The sequence below is a fragment of the Dendrobates tinctorius genome, unplaced genomic scaffold (genome assembly GCF_039654945.1).
Source record: "Dendrobates tinctorius isolate UK_male_01 unplaced genomic scaffold, ASM3965494v1 ptg000046l, whole genome shotgun sequence".
Taxonomy (NCBI): Eukaryota; Metazoa; Chordata; class Amphibia; order Anura; family Dendrobatidae; genus Dendrobates; species Dendrobates tinctorius.
The window spans coordinates 16,399,323-16,419,996 of NW_027361714.1; the positions used below are offsets into that span (position 1 = coordinate 16,399,323).

Sequence of the window (20,674 nt, forward strand, 5' to 3'; positions counted from 1 at the left end):
TACCTGGAGTTAAGTCCTCTGCTTGTAATTTTTTTTAGTCACTGTAAATGGGTGCTCTAGCAATTTTTCCAGCTCAGTCACCTGATTCCACTGACTTTCATTTAGCGTCAGTTGAGGGTTAGCCATGTCTACAAGAAAGGTTTTCAGTTCAACCAAGCGCTGAATCATTAAGTACTGCCCCATCGTGTGGCTTGATCAATAATTGCCCCTTTTCCAGCACGTCTCTTCAAAATTGAGTCAACTTTAGGGGTTCTGGCAACAGTAGCCAATTTTCTCACCTTGCCAATCAGTGCAGCAGCATGTCCTTCTTGCAGCCTGTCTCTTATAGCCAGCTGTAGCGTATGCACAACACAGCGCATGTGATGAATGAAAGAACATATTGACACAGTTTCAACAAGATCATCTAAACTATCATGTTGCTGTTCATCTGAAGCAACTTCAGTTTGCTCCTCAGTTACAATACTGTGTTCCTCTATTTCAAACATTTCTGTGTCTGTGGACCCAGAATGTTCTTCTAGCTGCTGGTCACCATCATTACTCTCATTCATTAGCTTAATAGTACTTATCATATTTGAAGCATTGTCAGTTACGACAGAAAGAACTTGCTCTTTTTTAAGTTCATAGTCTTGCAGAACCTTTTCCACCAAGACCTGGAGAAACTCACTGGTGTGATGAGCTTTGGTGTCTTTTACTGCCAATGTCTTGGTAACTATTTCATTTTTGTCACAAACAAATCGGACATTGATGGCAAAATAGTTCACTCTGTGACGTGTGGAGGCATCCATTTTAAGAAACAGAAAGTGTCCCTTGAGAGTTTTTTTAAGTTCTTCCTTTTGTTTAAAAGCTTCTTCAATTACTAATTTTCTAATACTCTCTCTCTCCAGAGAAACACCAAGCTTGCGGGCCATTTCCCCATTCAGACACATAAAAGCTGGTCGTGAAAATAATGAAATAGGCACACTATCCTTTACAACAAGCTCTATGATCTGTTTTTTAAATGTATCTACTGTCATTGTCACAGTAACTTTGTCACTGACAAAATATCTTGCAACTGATGGCTGCAAAGTTCTCTGCTCCTTTGTTTGGCTGGAAGAGCTGGGCACTGGTTCATTGGTTTGGATGCAGTCTCTCATCCACTGCTTTCAGTACTTCTGGATGAAAGCGCTGTAAATGTCTCTTTAGATTAGAAGCTCTGGTAGGAGCATTTTTATCTTTGCCTGAATATGCACTCATCTTGGCTTCACAGCATTTGTTTTCGTCTGGATCATTTGTCATACACTGACAGACATAATGTTTTCCATCTTGAGTGATGGTGAAATGTTCAAATACAGCTGATTTAATGTGATGCTTCTTTGACATTCTCAGGTTTTTAATTCTGCATTCACAATCCAAATGACAATGGTTTTTCCTAAAAACAATTGTACAAAATTATTGCCAGGTCGTACAACTGATATAGTGGTCAGTAATACTGTTATTATTCCTCATGTACTCACAGTTAACTGATGCAAAGTTTGTTGAAAGGATAATACTTCTTACATTCTTCCTCTTCTGAGTAGCAGGCAGCTGTGAGATGCTTGGAAGACGCACACCTAGTATGATCTAGTCTAGAGGAGGAGCCTTACTACTAGGAATTTGCAACACATTTTCACTTTCAGTTTCATACATTGTAAGTAGGGGGGTTGGGGCAGCATGAGGTTAACCAAGTATAAGATTAGATAAGGGCAGTGGAGAACAGTGACACACAAGAAGTAAGAAATGTCTCTATCTCCAGCAGAACTGCTTATCACTGTTGTTCATAGTTTGATAGAACATATACACTCACTGGCCACTTTATTAGGTACACCTGTCCAACTGTGTGTTAAGACTTAATTTCTAATCTGCCAATCACATGGCGGCAACTCAGTGCATTTAGGCATGTAGACATGGTCAAGACAATCTCCTGCAGTTCAAACCGAGCATCAGTATGGGGAAGAAAGGTGATTTGAGTGCCTTTGAACGTGGCATGATTGTTGGTGCCAGAAGGGCTGGTCTGAGTATTTCAGAAACTGCTGATCTACTGGGATTTTCACGCACAACCATCTCTAGGGTTTACAGAGAATGGTCCGAAAAAGAAAAAAAATCCAGTGAGCGGCAGTTCTGTGGCCGGAAATGCCTTGTTGATGCCAGAGGTCAGAGGAGAATGGGCAGACTGGTTCGAGCTGATAGAAAGGCAACAGTGACTCAAATTGCCACCCGTTACAACCAAGGTAGGCAGAAGAGCATCTCTGAACGCACAGTGCGTCGAACTTTGAGGCAGATGGGCTACAGCAGCAGAAGACCACACCGGGTACCACTCCTCTCAGCTAAGAACAGGAAACTGAGGCTACAATTTGCACAAGCTCATCGAAATTGGACAGTAGAAGATTGGAAAAACGTTGCCTGGTCTGATGAGTCTCAATTTCTGCTGCGACATTCGGATGGTAGGGTCAGAATTTGGCGTAAACAACATGAAAGCATGGATCCATCCTGCCTTGTATCAACGGTTCAGGCTGGTGGTGGTGGTGTCATGGTGTGGGGAATTTTTTCTGGGCACTCTTTGGGCCCCTTGGTACCAATTGAGCATCGTTGCAACGCCACAGCCTACCTGAGTATTGTTGCTGACCATGTCCATCCCTTTATGACCACAATGTACCCAACATCTGATGGCTACTTTCAGCAGGATAATGCGCCATGTCATAAAGCTCGAATCATCTCAGATTGGTTTCTTGAACATGACAATGAGTTCACTGTACTCAAATGGCCTCCTCAGTCACCAGATCTCAATCCAATAGAGCATCTTTGGGATGTGGTGGAACGGGAGATTCGCATCAGGGATGTGCAGCCGACAAATCTGCGCCAACTGTGTGATGCCATCATGTCAATATGGTCCAAAATCTCTGAGGAATGCTTCCAGCACCTTGTTGAATCTCTGCCACGAAGAATTGAGGCAGTTCTGAAGGCAAAAGGGGGTCCAACCCGTTACTAGCATGGTGTACCTAATAAAGTGGCCAGTGAGTGTATATTTGAGTAACATTTATAAAATTCATATGAAAGTTCAATTATGAAATATTAATACATTTTTTTTTAAAGCTGGAGTCGGTACATTTCTACCGACTCCGACTCCAACCAAAACTAACTCCGACACTCCGACTCCACAGCCCTGTTATTTCAGTTCTTCAATACAAAAAGTGAAACTCATATAGAGTCCTTACAAACAGAGTGATCTAGTTCAAGTGTTTATTTCTGTTAATGTTGCTGATTATGGCTTACAGCCAATGAAAACCTAAAATTCATTATCTCCGTGAATTAGAATAATTTATAACACCAGCTTCAAAAATGATTTTAAAATCCGAAATGTTGGCCTACTGAATGTATGTTCAGTAAATGCACTCAATACTTGGTCAGGGCACCTTTTGCATCAATGTGGTGTGACATGGAGGCGATCAGCCTGTGGAAGCCCAGTTTGCTTTGGTAGCAGCCTTCAGCTCAACTGCATTGTTGGGTCTGGTGACTCTGGCCAATCAAGCATAGTGATACTGTTGTTTATAAACCAGGTATTGGTACTTTTGGCAGTGTAGACATGTGCCAAGTCCTGCTGGAGAAATACATTTCCATCTCCAAAAAGCTTGTCGGCAGAGGGAAGCATGAAGTGCTCTAAAATTTCCTGGTAGATGGCTGTGCTGACTTTGGTCTTGATGATACAGTGGACCTACACCAGCAGATGACATGGCTCCCCAAACCATCACTGATTGTGGAAACTTCACACTAGGCCTCAAGCAGCTTGGATTGTGTGCCTCTCCATGCCTTCTCCAGACTCTGGGACCTTCATTTCCAAATGAAATGCAAAATTTACTTTCATCTGAAAACAACACCTTGGACCACTGAGCAACAGTCCAGTTCTTTTTCTCCTTGGCCCAGGTAAGACGCTTCTAGCACTGTCTATTGATCATGAGTGGCTTGACTTAAGGAATATGACACTTGTAGCCCCATGTCCTGGATTTGTTGGTGTGGTGGCTCTTGAAGCAATGACTCCAGCAGCAGTCCACTCCTTGTGAATCTCTAGCAAATTTTGAATGGCTTTTTCTTAACAATCCTTTCAAGACTGCGGTTATCCCGGTTGCTTGTGCACCTTTTTCTACAACACTTTTTCCTTTCACTCAACTTTCCATTAATATGCTTGGATACAGCACTCTGAACAGCCAGCTTCTTTAGCAATGACCTTCTGTGGCTTACCCTCCTATGGAGTGTGTCAGTGACTGCCTTCTCGGCATCTGTCAAGACCTTTTTGAACGTTTAGGAAGCCTTTGCAGGTGTTTTTTGTTAATTATTCTAATTTACTGAGATAATGACTTTTGGGTTTTCATTGGCTGTAAACCATAATCATCAACATTAACAGAAATAAACACTTGAAATAAATCACACAGTAATGACTATGCAATATATGAGATTCACTTTTTGTATTGAAGAACTGAAATAAATTGTTTTGATATTTTAATTTTGTGAAAAGCACCTGTAGATGGAAAACAAGTAGGCAGGAAGGAGCACTTGTATGTTTGGCCACACCAAGGGTGCACTGAGCGCCTGTACTTGCTTTGAACTGTCAATCTGTGCAGCCAGGACTTTAGCTTTTAAAGGTAGCCTAATTGCTTCTGTGGACAACTGACCAATTTCTCACATATTTTATGCATAAGGCCCTCCGCAGGTTCGTAAGTCTGCCACATTCATAATGTCAGCAGAGCCCTAAGGCTATGAATGTTGAAGCATTATGTGAACCTAGCATCATAAATGGTTAAAATGGTAAGGTGCTAGTAAAAACAAACATTTGGTTGTAGCCACCTCAGATGGACTGCAAATCTATTAAGGCCCTGTCACACACAGCGAGATCGCTGATTTTGTGATGTCACAGCGATCTCACCAGCGACATCGCTGTGTGTGACACACATCAGCGAACGCCCCCCCCCCGCTGGGTATCGCTGATAGTGCAGGATTGTCCTGGGCCATTTTTTGATCGTTGGTCTCCCGCTGGCCAGCACGCATCGCTGCATGTGGCAGTGGGAGATAGGTACCAGCGTCGCTGATCGTTCAAGGAAAACAGCGGGTATCCAAGAGCTCGCTGGTCCTGATTGCTGGTGAGTCTAACGATGTCCCAGCGAGATCCCATCCACGTCGGATCGTTGTGTATAACAGGGCCTTTAGTCAAAGAGTAGTGCTTGTGATCGCTGCTCTGAAGCTGCACAAGTAGCTGGATCCGGCCAGCCTCGGGGCACACTCCTATGCTACAGAGGGATAGCTGCCTTCTCTTGCACTCTTGCAGCTTTGGAGACTGCACTGTTCGGGCCAGCTGCACAGGCATGACCTCTAATTATACAATATAATAATCTTCATCTCCTCCTATCAATCACTTAGACATCTGAAAGACCCCTGACAATGCAATAGCTTGGATTTGTAGTCTATTGTTCTACACATGGGTGTTGCCAGTGTTCTAAAGATTAGGACCAAAGCGAAACACTATAGAAATAGAAAAATGATGTGCGAGCTTGGTCAGATTTTAGACTATGTAGATTAGTTGACTGTCGGGTCAGAATAATTATATTGGGACTTTATTTTCCCCGATCCTTCCCCCTCATATGCTGGCAAATAAGGCATAAGTTTATTAACCCCCCTATCTTGTGTTTCTTTTCAGGATGGAAATAGCTTCATTGTGTTGGATGAAGAAAGGTTTGCAAAAGAAATCCTGCCCAGACACTTCCGGCATAATAACATCGCGAGTTTTGTGAGACAGCTGAACTGGTGTAAGTTACATCGCCGTGTGTCATGGCAGCAAACATACACTGAGTTTGGAGGCATTTTAGCTTAAGTTCACCTTTCTTGTCATTCTACACTTACATGTGACTTATTATGAGAAAAATAATGAAGATGCTGTTTGGTGAGAGTCACTGAAATGCCATATTCCCGGTCTGCTGCACCTCTGCAGCCATATAGCTCAGCAGAATGGGTAAGGCTAGTTTCACATTTGCATTTGCTGGCAAAGCGTTGGGCTGCGGACACTCGTCGTGAAGCTACGCCCCCCGGCCTGCGTACCCTATCTTTAGCATTGGGTACGCAGGCCATGCGCAGGTATGCGTTTGCCACCGCATGAATCGTTTTGACGGTGCGGTGACCGCACCAAAATGCAGCACGTTGCGTTTGGCGCAGGTCGCCGCACCGTTAAAACGACGCATGCCGTGGCAAACACATACCTGTGCACGGCCTGTGTACCCAATAAGATGGGGTACCCAGGCCGTATGCAGCCAGCGGCATGTGCCCATAGGAGGAGGAGGCGTGGCAGGGGGTGGAGCTTTACGGCAAGCATCCGCAGCCCAACGCTTCGCCTCCAAACGCAAATGTGAAACTAGCCTAACAGAGCTGTGATTTGTGAGCATGCCGGTGTGCTCAGCTCCTTATCAGCATCATGGCTGCTATAACCTCTTTATTACCAGATTATTATTTATTTATTTTTTTTTCTCTGTCAATATGCCAGTTTAAAATTAAAAAGTGAACATTTTTTTTGTACAAGCCTGGCACTTGTCTGAAAAGTGAGCAGGACTTGGCAAAGAGACCACAACCTACTGTTACACAACAAATTGACTATTATGTGTGCCAGAAAACTAACATGATTGGGATAATTTCAATTTTTGATTTACAGGCTGTCCAAAGGATGTGCTGAATTTATTAAGATGTGTTCCTCTCAATAAATTAGAGTATTGGAGGAAAACATGTAAGATTTAAGAGTGCAGTGTGACCCATCCCTATTTGTAGAAGCGTCCTGTAAACAGTGTTGTGCTAAATATGTGCATTATTGGCTTATATTGACATTCTCCTGGTGCACATGATGAGCTGCCTATATGCTGTAGTAGGCAAACCTATGCCTAGTCTCTAGTTTGCATACAGCTGCTTGTGTATCTGTTCAGTGTGGTGGTTTCAGATAGTTCTCCCTTAACCCCTTCTCAACATTTGATGTACATGTACGTAATGGGAGTGCGTTTCTGCAAATTGATGAGCAATTCATTGTGATTATCTGTGCCTGCGTAATCTTTCACAAAAAAAATGCCCTCATACGCTTCTGTTGACAAAATAAAAGCTGTAGCCAGGGCTGTGGAGTCGGAGTCGTGGAGTCGGAGTCGGTGCTCATTTTGGTGGAGTTGGAGTCAGTATAAAATGGACCGACTCCGACTCCTAAAATATATAATAAATTGAGTACAGTAGTTCAATGCAGGATGTGCTGAATATTTTTTCATAGGAGTTTGGGAAAGTTATGAAATGTCCTATAAATGGCTGTTATATTCCTGATCTAAGGCTACATTCACACACAGCGTTTTTCCTGTGTTTTTTGAGGATACGTTTTTCAGCTGCAAAAGCTGATCATCTTTTTAAAAAAACTGCATCACCTGAAAGGTTTTTGAGCTCATAGATAATGTTTTCAATAGCAAAAGCAGATTAGAAATCTGCTCTATCTATATATCCATTTATCCATATCTGTCTATCCATATCGTATCTGTACCAAAAAGAATGAAAACCGGGTAGTACACCAATATATATTCTGTTCTATCTAAATATCTTGATTATTGGATCATAAAAATGATTAAATGTCTGAGGTTCACATTGTACTACAATACATTTTTCACTTAAATATAAGCAATATGTGTGGGAGTCGGAGTCGTGGAGTCGGAGTCGGTGTAAGGGAAATTGAGGAGTCGGAGTCGCAGGTTTGGCTTACCGACTCCACAGCCCTGGCTGTAGCTCTCAAAGTATTGTGTTGTAAAAAAAAAAAATAAATTTAGTGTGTAGAAACAGCAAAACATAAAAACCGATATGAATCTGGTATCGCTATAACTTCACTAACCTGGAGAATAAGCCATTTAATCATTTGTACCGTACCGCACGATGAATGGCCTAAAAGATAAAATTAAAAACAATTGTTGAACTGCTATTTTTCCTCCATCAGCCTTCCCAAAATCTATATAAGGCTATGTTCACACGTATACTGTTCTCTATACTGGGCGCTTCCATTGTGGTTTGTCAGAAGTTGTTAAAAAAAAAAAAATATACAAACATGACCACAGTGGACCCATTCCTTGAAATGAGTTGGTCACTTTGGATTCTATCTGGTCTCTATACTTTTTTTTTTTTTTTAATAAACTAATGTGCGTGCCGCGTGTAACGCACGTTCACACTGGCAACTGAACAGAAAAAAAACGAAGACAGAAACACAATGATTACCCTGCAGTAAATAACTAAACCACTTAGTGCATGAAATAACATGCAATACTCAGTCAACATTTCTTTTGATAAAAAAAAAAATAAATGTAAAAGCCATCCCACCATTTCATGGTGACCGTAATTGGGACAGTCCTAATAGACATGCTGACTGAGTACCGTAGCTTACTTTCATGCACTATGCTGTTTATTTACTGCAGGGTTTTAATCATTGTTTGTTTTGGTTTTTTTTGGTCTCTCAGCAGTGTTCAGTCCTTTTTAGGCATGAACAGAAACGCAGTCAACTACAATTTTTTGCACCTTTTTAAAAAAAAAAATTCGAAAATAGCCTGAAAAGGGGCCATACAAAGTTTAGATTAACTCTCTCTTATAGTGAATGGTTTTGTTTTGAATGTATTTTGCAGATTTAGGGTATGTTCACATTTGTTTTTTTTGGTGCGTTAAAAACAAATATCACAGTGGCTCAATGGTTAGCCCTGTTGTTTTGCAGCTCTGGGGTCCTAGCTTCAAATGCCGCCAAGGACAACATCTGCAAGGAGTTAGTATAATCTTCCCGTGTTCGCCTGGGTTTCCTCCGGGTTCTCCTGTTTACGCCTGCATTCCAAACTCATTGATAGGGAATTTAGATTGAGCACCAACCGGGACAGAAGATTATGTCTTGTGAGCTAGCGCTGTCATTTACTTAGCGGATTCTCGCTTGCAGTGAAAAAGAACCAGTTCCGGCACAGGATTTTCCAACAAATTATACAGTCCTTGCGGTTTATTCACGCCTCATAAACCACAGCAGCAACAGAAAGTTCACTTAACAGCATTACCAGCATAGCGTCCATTATAATGCTTCACTCTGGTTACCAATATCCAGTACGCAGGCTCACTTAGCCTTACAACGGTCTCACCCAAGTCGGGGCTCCTCATGCGGCTTCAGCATTCCGCACACGTTCATTCCCTCCAGGGAACTCTCAGGCACACACCGCCATTGCTTACAGCCACTTCACACATGCTGTCAGGCAGGAAGTTCCATCTCTTCAGGACCTTCCACACTGGACCAACCAGGTCCCAGTATTCACCACTTGTGACTCTCCCTGGCCACATTATATCGTTCGTAGCCACGCCCACTGGGTCACATGACTCTGACCTCATCACAGGTCCTTCAGGCATTCACATAGCCTTTTACAACAGGCGTTTTCAGACACACCCCTGGGTGGGTTTGTAGGTAACCGGCCCGCCCAACTCCCAAGTTACCTGGAGACTTCTCCCTTTCCTTGAAATAACACCTCAGCAATATCATTGCTGATCAATACATATCACTAAGGCTAGTTTCACATTAGCGTTTTTTTGCGCAGCGCATCGTGCGCATAAAAAACGCAAAGAAAAACGCAAAACAAACGCGCTTTTTTTAACGTCATGCGCACGCTCATGCGTAAAAAAACCCGCAGCGTTGCTTGCGTTTTACATGCGTTTTTGCATGCGTTTGCGTTTTTTTATGCACATGCGTTTTTAGGTGTGACATTTTTTCCATTGTCTAGAGAACATTCTAGACTTGTTTCACTCAAAAACGCATGCGCAAAAAAACGCAACCGTGCGCAAGACCATGCGTACGCATGCGTTCCCATAGACTTCAATGTGTTGTTTTTGCGCATTCCGTGCGCAAGCGTGCGCATGCGTTTTTTTGCCGAGACAGGGCGCACCAAAAAATGCAACATGTTGCGTCTGGCGCGCCTGGCGCAAAAGACAAAAAAAGCATGCGCACGAAAACGCAAGTGTGCGCAAGACCATGCGCACGTCATGTTAAACATAGGTGCGCAGTGCGCATGCGCACGGGTGCGCACGATGCGCTGCGCACAAAAGCGCAAATGTGAAACCAGCCTAAGTCTCTATCTCAAAGCCACCCACTTTGAGATATACAACCATCCTTCAGGATTCTGCCACTCATCCTTTCTCTTGGAACCTTCACACAGCGCCTCCTAGTGGACACAGTGGTTACTACACCACAGTCTGTAAAGCGCTGTGAAATATGATGGTGCTATAAAAGAAAGCAAAGTAAATCTCCTCAGGGGCTCTTCAAACGTGACGTGTGTGACGTGACATGCAATCTATTCCAGCCAAAATTGTCTGCCAAAATTTGAAGAGGTCGCCCAACCGCAAAATGTAATTTTTTTAAACCAATTTGTGCTGTATTACAATATTAAACACCCCAATACATTTTTTTTTTTTTTGTTTGATTTTTTTTTTGTTTCTGCCTTTCGTTCATCCTGAATTTAACTTCATTGTCTGTATCCAGTTAGTTTTATGTGCTGGTCTTCAGGTTTGCATTCAGGTAAATATTGTCTCTAAAATGCACCCAAATTTTTATTTCAGATGGCTTTCGTAAAGTTTTGCAGGATGAGACTGGTTCTACCAGACATGATAAATATTGCTCAGGCAGATATGAGCACAGCTTTTTCAAGCGTGGCCATGAAGAGCTACTGATAAAGATAAAACGGAAGGCAACGACAAGTACGGGAGATAAGCGGGTGATCCGGAAGCCCAAGGTTTGTGTTTGTTGTTTTTTTCTTTTTTTTTTTCTTTTTATACATTTCAGGTATAGCATTTGGCAAATGCAGGCAAAACCGCAAGATAAATTCTTTATAATAAAATATGAACAATTGTAACCAAAATTATTTAACCTCAATTACAAATTAGGTTTATTAGCGAATTGTCGAGTTTATCTTGTTTGCAATAAATGAATAAGAAAGATCAATGTAAATGGCCTAGTATAACTAATTAAAGACTTTGCAGCAATGTTAGTGTCAGTAGGAACTGAGGTTTCATCTTTCATAGTAAAGGCAGGAGCAGGCGAGCATATTTGCTTTCGGAATGCGATCCAACAAAACATCAGATCGCACTCGGACCAGTGTTCAATGATTCCAAAGTCCACCAACACTTGGTTTCAGAAGAAGTTCTGGAAGATGTCGGAGTTTCAGTAACAGTTAGACTGAAGTGCCATAGAAAAATCTTAGATGGATTTGAAGGAGCAAACCAAGGAATATTTGTCCACAATCAGAAGAAAAAAGGACCATAGCACTCACCGATCCAAATAGAAAGTCTGCTTTTATTGCCACACAATTAAAACTTCATGGCCGGGAGGCTTCACGGGTCAGTTTGTAAACTGACCCGTGGAAGCGCTATTAGGTGCGAAACGGCCGTCGTAGGTGCATGCTCACACTCTCCCACAGCCTCCCGGCCATGAAGTATTAATTGTGTGCCAATAAAAGCGGACTTTCTATTTGGATCGGTGAGTGCTATGGTCCTTTTTACTTCTGATTGTGGACTTCTAAATATTGTATTTTCTGGACAAGCACCAGGATCTTGGTAATAGCCTGCAATACAGCCCGATTTTGACAGCAATACCTTGCAGGGGTGCGGCTGGTCGTCTTTTTTTTTTTTTCTTACCAAGTTCAAAGAATATTTGTATGAAGAGGAGGATGAATGAACTCATGGAGATCAACATCCAACACTGCGGAGACACCATCACGTGTTTCTCAACGCAGTGATTCTAGAGCACTGCCCCCATCCCTTATGGGAAATATGCAAAACAGAAGCCGCGGAGACACCATCACGTGTTTCTCAATGCAAGCAATGACCAGCCAGGTCTTTGTCCGGGAAGGAACAACCACGGGAAGGGCAGTCTCCAATGAAGGAAACCACCTATGCCAAAACATGGTATCCATCCACATACAGCTGTTTCGGGGTATTGCCCCTCATCAGTGTGGAGTAGGAAACTGGCTGGTAGGAGCAATGCCTAGTAAAAAGACTATGAAGAGGAGGATGAATGAACTCATGGAGATCAACATCCAACACTGCGGAGACACCATCACGTGTTTCTCAACACTGATGAGGGGCAATACCCCGAAACAGCTGTATGTGGATGGATGTCTCCGCGGCTTCTGCGGCTTCTGTTTTGCATGTTTTGCATATTTCCCATAAGGGATGGGGGCAGTGCTCTAGAATCACTGCGTTGAGAAACACGTGATGGTGTCTCCGCAGTGTTGGATATTGATCTCCATGAGTTCATTCATCCTCCTCTTCATAGTCTTTTTACTAGGCATTGCTCCTACCAGCCAGTTTCCTACTCCACACTGATGAGGGGCAATACCCCGAAACAGCTGTATGTGGATGGATACCATGTTTTGGCATAGGTGGTTTCCTTCATTGGAGACTGCCCTTCCCGTGGTTGTTCCTTCCCGGACAAAGACCTGGCTGGTCATTGCTTGCGTTGAGAAACACGTGATGGTGTCTCCGCGGCTTCTGTTTTGCAAAGAATATTTGTGTCACAGGTTGTATTGTGAACCAGAGGAGCCAGAAGTCCACATAGTCTGATTTCTCCTACTCCTGCACTGATTCACCTTCATATTAAACGATGCAGGTTTCTTTTAGCAGTGCAGGGTTAATCTGCTCAGTTGAAAGCTCCTGGAAGCTTTCTTCCATTAAGGCTCTCCAATGATCACTCTTAGCCAATCCCCTCTCCTGTATAATCTGGGCCCTGGCTAGCACTTATTGCCAGAGTTAGTTTCTGCTGCATGGCTGGAGATGGTAGTTTGTGGTTGTTGTTTGAGAAGGTGGATTTATCTGAGACACTTGCTAGGTTTTGGGTGTGAGTTAACCACCTTTCTGACATTGGGCGTTCATTTAGGGCACCGTCACACATAGCGACGCACCAGCGATCCCGAAAACGATATTACCTTGTCAGGATCGCTGGTGTCACTACATGATCACTGATGAGCTGCCAAACAGGCAGCTTCACCAGCGATCAGCACCAGCGACAGGAGAGTAACAAGCGACACACGTCGCTTAGTTACCCACTGTGTACCTTAGTTACCAGCGCGCTGGTGCAGGGAGTGCCGCTTAGAAACCCGACGTTTACCTTAGTTACCAGCGCGCTGATCGCTGGTCTCCCGCCTGTCACACGTAGCGATGCGTGCTGGCCAGCGGGAGACCAGCGATCAAAAAAAATGTCGTAGCCATTCCAGGACGATCAGCGATACCCGGCAGGGGGGGCCGGTCGCTGGTCAGTGTCGCACACAGCGGTCTCGCTGGCGCATCACTAAACCTGTGACTCATCAGCGATCTCGCTAGCGAGATCGCTGTGTGTGACGGGGGCTTTACGCCGATGTCGGACTTCCTCCCTTTGATGTGGGACTTCCTCCCTTTGATGTGGGCTCCGGCGGTGAGCCCACATCTTTCCCGGGACATGTCAGCTGTTTTGAACAGCTGACATATGCCCAGAATAGCCGCAGGTGGGATCGCGATCCACCTGCGGCTATTAACCCTTTAAATGCCACTGTGAAACGCTGACAGCGGCATTTAGCAAACACTGCCGGAAATCTGCTCTCCGGTGACTCGCGTGATTGCGGGTCACCGGTGTGTTGGTATGACAACAGTCAGTTTCCTGGAGACCTCTATGGTTGTCACTGTCGGCATGCTGTGAGTGCCACCCAGTGGTCGACGCTCATAGCAAGTGAGTAATTCTACTACATGGAGACAAACTGATCATAGCTCTATGTAGCAGAGCCGATTGGGTTATGACAGCTTCTAGTCTCCCATGGAGATTATTGAAGCATGCCAAAAGTTAATAAGAAAAACTTTTTTTTTTATTATTAAAAACATTTAAGTTCAATTCACCCCCCCCTTTGCACCATTCAAAATGAAACAATAGAAAAAACATGCCCATATTTGTCAGAATTACATTTTTTTTAGGTCACCGCGACATTACCTTAAAACGCAATAACAGGTGATCAAAAGATCGCATCTGCACCAAAATGTAACCTAAAAAACGTCAGATCGGCATGCAAAAAAATAAACCCTCACCCAACCCGAGATCCCGAAAAATGGAGATGCTACGGGTATCGGAAAATTGAGATATTTTTTTTTTTAAACAAATTTATGAATTTTTTTTTCCACCACTTAGATAAAAAAGAACCTAGACCTGTTTGGTGCCTATGAACTCGCAATGACCTGGAGAATCATAATGGCAGGTCAGTTTTAGCATTTGGTGAACCTAGCAAAAAAGCCAAACAAAAAACAAGTGTGGGGTTGCACCTTTTTTGCAATTTCACCACACTTGTTGGAATTGTTTTCTAGTACATGACATGTTAAAACAAGCCCTCACACAGCCATAATGATGGAAAAATAAAGTTATGGCTCTGGGAAGAAGGGGAGCGAAAAACAAAAACGGAAAAACAAAAATACCTCTGGGAGTTAAGGGGTTAATCCCCCTTCTCCTACTTTGGTAGTACCCCATCCTCCACTCCCCGGTAGATACCTTTGTTTGTGATATGTGGTATTTTCCTTTTATCCCTGTTTGTATTACCTTGTTTGTATGGTTGGTGTTTTACGGTACACTACTACTCCCGTCTTCTTTGGGTGGGGGAGGGTTACCGACTGAGGGCAGATATAGGAGCTAAGACAAGGTACGTGACCCTGGCGTCTTCACCATCAGAAGTAATCCATGGAACCGGACAAGCTAGGGCACCTCTAGTGGTAGGGAACGGGAAGGAGCCCCTGGTCCCGGGATACCAGACAACAGAGTTGTAACAATTGGTGAACTGGATGCCTATAACCATGAGGAATGGACTTATATTCCTCAAGAACGCTGCCAGAAGATGGTGTCTGGCTATGTAGCAGATTATAACAACCAAAGGCTGCTCTACTAGGTACTATAAACCCTTGTCATGTAGGCGTTCAATAATTCTGTGTATGCAGTAGTCGGTAAAATTGAAATGTTATGTTCAATTTGGAGAAACCAATTATTAAATTAGTTGTTTAGGTAATTACATTCTTGTTTCATTGGTTTATTACAAGCATAAAGTTTGTAAGTGTTGCTAATAAACCTAACTGCTAGAATGCCAAAGGTCTGCTATGCTGTAATTGCTGCAAAGGGAGCATTCTTTGACGAAAGCAAAGTTTGAAGGAGAAAATTATTTCAAATAAAAATATTTATTTTAGAACCTTGTCTATGTCTGGACTAGATTTTAAATTCATTTGGTAACTCATTTGATTAATAAAAGTATGAGTTTTCATGGAAAACACAAAATTGTCTGGGCTTTCACACTCATGGTTGCATGAGACGGACTCTACAACCCACACAAGTGGTTGAGGTAGTGCAGCTCATCCAGGATGGCACATCAATGCGAGCTGTGGCAAGGATTGCTGTGTCTGTCAGCGTAGTGTCCAGAGGCTGGAGGTGCTACCAGGAAATGTGGAGGGGTGACCCCAAACTTTTGAACGGTAGTGTATATATATCTCAGCACATTTGACCTATCTAAGCTATTAATATTGGCATACAGGTTATAGACTGCTGAGGAGTGTGATGCCTGTTTAAGGGCTGTGGAGTTGGAGTCGGTATAAAATGGACCTACTCCTAAAATATATAATAAATTTGGTTTCGTGCAGGATGTGCTGTAAATGTTTTCGATATACAGTAACTTGGGAAATCTATAAAATGTAATGTTACTGATCTAAGGATTTAGGCTTTTAGTTGAGATGAATCCGTGCTGCACTTTATGCTCATGCTCAGTAGTGAGGCCAAGCTGTGGGGTCCGATGTCAGGGAAATTAAGGAGTGAGTCGATAGTTTGGGTTGCCTACTCCTCAGCACTGGCCTGTATAACTCGTATAAGATGCCTTATTGTTGAGAAATCCTCTTTTATCACTAGATATAAATGACCTCTTCCAGGCTATGGGGAGGATGCTGCCTGGAAGATGATTTTACATGAAGGGGAGTTACCAGTGTTTAACAAGAAGCTAAAACAGAACAGGAGGAATGAGCCTTGTCTTTTTGCAACCACATTTCTTGCTTCCCTCCTGAGGTCTGCTGTATTGCCACAGTATTGCCATATCTCTGTCTGTGAGATGGAAGCTGAGAGGAACCTGCAGATGTGTCAGGTATAGTCACACACAGCTCTGCAGTGACACCAGGGAAGCAGAGAGCGGCCATTACACATCACCCTGGTAGCCCCTCTTCATGTAAAATAAGCTCTGAAGGCATCTCTGGAGTTATCTCCAGGCAGTGTCCTCCTCAGAGCCTGGAAGAGGTCATTTATATGAAGTGATAAAAGATGATTTCTCAGCAATAAGGCATCTGATATGAAGCATACATGTGTCACTCTTCTCAGCAACCTATAACCTGTATGCCCATATTAATAGTTTAGATAGGTCAAATGTCATGACAGATTCACTTTAACATTGTATCGTATTTTTTGCATTTTAAGACACACTCTTTCTATCAAATTTGGGGGGACAATGGGTGTGCGTCTTATAATCCGATTGTATCTTATTGACTGTGGTGGAACAGGGTCGCTTGTGGCAGCAGGAGTGCGGCGATGCTATAAGTCCCAGACTGGAAGGAGGTGGTGTTTGGAGGTGCAGGTGCTCGGCCAACATTCTGTGAAAGCCCAGATTCCCTGCACTTTCTAACTTTTTTTTTTTTTTTTCTTCAGTGCTGTGGACTCTGGTAAAACGGCTGCCGGAGGCGGCGCTTATGCAACTGAGATCTCCGTGTACAGATCTCAATGTGCACATTGTCCCCCGGAGGAGGCACTGTCACACATTTAGAGCTCTACGCCGAGATGTCAGTTGCATATGCACCACCTTTGGCAGCCGTTATCCCACAGTCCACCACATGGAAAAGCATGGTAATTGGGGGGGCTCCGGGCTTTCACAAAATGTATGTGGAGCACCTGGACCTCCGAACACCACCTCCTTGGACCCAGCTCCACTGCCCTCCCCACGTAAGCTGCTGTAAATAGTGGATTATAAGCACATCACTATTATATTTAGAAAAGTTTCCTATTTTCCTCCCCAAAATTTGGGGTGTGTCTTAAAATCAGCTGTGTCTTCTAATCCTGAAAATTAGTTATTTCCTGCCTAGTCTTATAGTAATAATCATGTTATTTCTTGAAGTCTGGTTATATACATTTACAGATCTGTTCTAGCAAATATTTCCATCACATTGTTCCTCGCTTGATAAAGTAACAGGTTTCTTTTATTTAAAAAAATCTGTATTATAACTGTTGTCTTCACTTACTATGTGAAATCATATCATTACATATCTCATGTGATCTTCAATTATGCTTTTTTGTAACTATGTTGTTTTTTTCTTTTTTGCGATGATTAACAACTTAAAGATACCGAACAAGATCTAAAATTCTCATTAAACAGGTGTTTAGCCTAGGTGTTTATTACAAGAGTTGTAACAAGCTGCAGCTGCATCCCCCTCCTCTGTGTCTAGTATTTACTGTTTCTTCCTGCTGATGTTTTCCTGTAGGCTTTTACAGAAAGCTTGAAGGGAAAGGGGCACTATAGGCTGCTAGAAGCTGAAGATGTGTAAAGCTATATGTACAGAGCTTTTTTTGTTTTTCCCCCTCTTCTCTTTTTGAGGCATTCCAAAACCATGAGTTTTTCAAACAAACTACTTCAGGAAACTGTTTTGGTAGAGTTAATTTCCTAAAGTGTTCTTTGCAGCCTTTTGATTTGACAACGCCTTGATTAGAGAGGTTCTGCCTCAAAGAAGTGAGGCATTTACTTTTTTCCTACCAGACATTTTTACAAACCACTTCAGGGACAAAAAAAGGCCAATACTCATGAACATTAACATTTATTTGCCATAGGAATGAATTGGAAGGGTTTTAGAGAGGATCTGCTCCAAACAAAACTCCGTTTGAACATGGCATTTTTCCTCAATGATGTGTTGGTGTTTTAAATATTTCCACCAGCTACAGATTTATCAAAAAAGATTGGTACCAATCAAGTGATCCCTTACGTTTACGAGGCATTAGGAATATTTCCTGCCCCATGACAGAAGAGAAAAATATCCCCCTCCATTAGTCGCTATATAGTCAGATACGTCATGCTAGTATTCCATACTTGTAAGATCATGAGACCATTGAGGAACATTCATTCCTGCGCTAGTTACCAGAAATTCAGCAAGTACTGCAGCTTGACCTGTCTAGGAGCGTAAACTTCAGCCTCGGTTAAACTGACGGGGACTGTTTCCAGAAATCAATATGACCTGTTTTTAGAAGAAAGCATAGTCTTTTGGGTCCAGCCATAGGAAGCATTTAACACCTCAAGGTTAATATTTGTTTTTGAATACACATACTTATTTTTTTTTTCTTTTCAGGAATAATATATTTGGTTGCTTCAGAGTGTTTATCCAGCTTTCAAATTATGTATAAAAGTGTGTACTTAGGCTACTTTCACACTAGCGTTTGGAGGCGCAGCAGACACTCGCCGTGAAGCTCCGCCCCCTGTCTCCCCTCCTCCGGTCAGCTCCGCTTATGGGCGCATGCCCCTGCATACCCTATCTTTAGCATTGGGTACACAGGCCGTGCGCAGGTATGCTTTTGCCTCCGCATGCGTCCTTTTGACGGTGCGGCGATCGCACCAAAATGCAACACGTTGCGTTTGGCGCAGGTCACCGCACCGTCAAAAGGACGCATGCGGCGGCAAAAGCATTCCTGCGTACCCAATGCTAAAGAGAGGGTATGCAGGGGCATGCGCCCATAAGCGGAGCTGACCGGAGGAGGCACGGCAGGGGTCGGAGCTTCACGGCGAGCGTCCGCTGCGCCTCCAAACACTAATGTGAAACCAGCCTTACCAAAACTTTCCCTGTAGAAATTCTGCTTCCACTCACTGCATTCCATAAATTGGCCCCTTCTTGTAAACCTATTTCACTTGTGCCGCCATTTGTTGAAGATAGTTATCTTTACGTAAGCAAGTCGACAGATTTGTTTTCTCCATCCATATCTGGTCTCCTTCATTACTGATCAGTGGAAAACCCTTGTGGACTGGATAGACAATAATTGTTAGATGGCTGTGTAGGTCTTGTCATTTAAAGTCTATTTCACTTGGCTCTCCTTGTCCCTCAGACAATAAATGGCGTGACCGGCCACTCCTTACAACTCTTGACTACAGTCTTGCAGCCAGAGAGGAATTGGGAACATGGTTAACCTGTTCTGGTGATTAGTGGGGGACCTAGTGGTGGTTGGGATCCACACCATTCTAGCAGTAATCGCCTGTTCAGTAAGCCCTTAAGGAGAGCCAATCCTCCATATATAAGCAATATGATCACAGATTTGCGTACTGCACCATACAAAGCTATGTGGTACTAACTCTGTGGCCATGTTTTGTGTAGTGGTGAGTGGAGGCAGTTAGTGATGGTGAATACATGGGAGCGTGACTATTGCTACAATACAATGAGACCCGTCCTTACCAAGGCTCTGTCATTTATTGTGTACAATACCTTTCTGCCAGGTATCTGTTCCCCGTATTGAGGAAGGTAAAACTGGGCCAGATGACATGCAGAAAATATTAACGTTTCTCCATCAGCTGCAAGCAAGACAAGATATCCTTGATACAGCTGTTGAATCTCTGAAGAGGTACTTTACAACTAGACGTCTTTACTTGGACTGTAAAAAGGGGGAAAATGTAGCCTTTCTGCCCGAGAAATGGGTTTTTGTGGATAGGTAAAAAGAAAATAAATTGGAATCCTAAATAATTTAAAATAGGCGGGTTGATGGAAGCACAAGTAGGTCTATTACAACTTTCTACTGCAGCCAGTTTTAGTTCAGCTTTTAATCTTTTTCCATCCTTGCACCCTGAGAGCCAGAATAAGTGTTTTTTTTTGTTTTTTTTATTCTGCAAAGCTGTATGAGTTTTTTTTTTTTCTTTGCATGACAAGTAATTTTTATTTTATTGTATGTATGTATGTATATAATTTAATGTGCAGAAGCTTGCGTTGGTTGACAACACTTAGCAGTTACTCAGAGACCGTGTTTCCAGCAATGTATCACTTACTGGGCATTTTTTATAAAATCCCCGTTTTATTTCCAGGTCTACCAGTTCTCTGAATGCTGAGCCATATATAACCCCGGCAAACACTAGGGATTGGCGGCTTGCGGTGTACACCGTGCATAGGCAGAAATCTGCCAATCACACAGGTGGGGTAATATGGAGCTTGTAAATATGGAGGACTACATGGCAGCAGATTTACTAGCAGTATAGTTACTAAAATCGCTGTTTTATCTTTACATCATCAAAGCTCCAACAATTTACTCAGTAAGTGGCACATGGATGGAATCTCGGTCTCTGCCCCTACATTGTGGTGTTTAAAGATTAGGTGGCAAAATCCTGGTGACATTTCCTTTAAAAATTTCACTTTAATGCCTTGTTTATTCTGTGGGTTAGTACAATTACAGCAAAATAAAATTTGTATACAGGGTGATCCACTCTCTACTTTACCGGGACAAATTACTGTAACTTTTAAAAGACTGTCGACGGTACTGAAATTTGGACTGTATATATTTTGGTTCATTAGACGTGAGAGTGCAATGAACCACAGTGACAAGACACATCCTCACGAC

At 42.9% G+C, this 20,674-nt stretch overlaps 1 protein-coding gene across 5 annotated transcripts in view; it reads left to right on the forward strand.

Annotated features, from left to right (window-relative positions):
- LOC141089375 (uncharacterized) overlaps positions 1–20,674 on the forward strand; it is a 132,681-nt gene that overhangs the window by 23,764 nt on the left and 88,243 nt on the right. For 4 of the 5 annotated variants that reach the window (XR_012232264.1, XR_012232265.1, XM_073575735.1 and 1 more), the window contains exons 2-4: positions 5,702–5,810; positions 10,633–10,805; positions 19,566–19,690. Coding sequence is in view for 3 of the 5 variants with exons in the window: in XM_073575735.1 (XP_073431836.1) it covers positions 5,702–5,810; positions 10,633–10,805; positions 19,566–19,690 (407 nt within the window). In the remaining 2 variants the exon portion in view is untranslated. The remainder of the gene's footprint in view (positions 1–5,701; positions 5,811–10,632; positions 10,806–19,565; positions 19,691–20,674) is intronic. The other variant, XM_073575734.1, reaches the window with a different exon arrangement.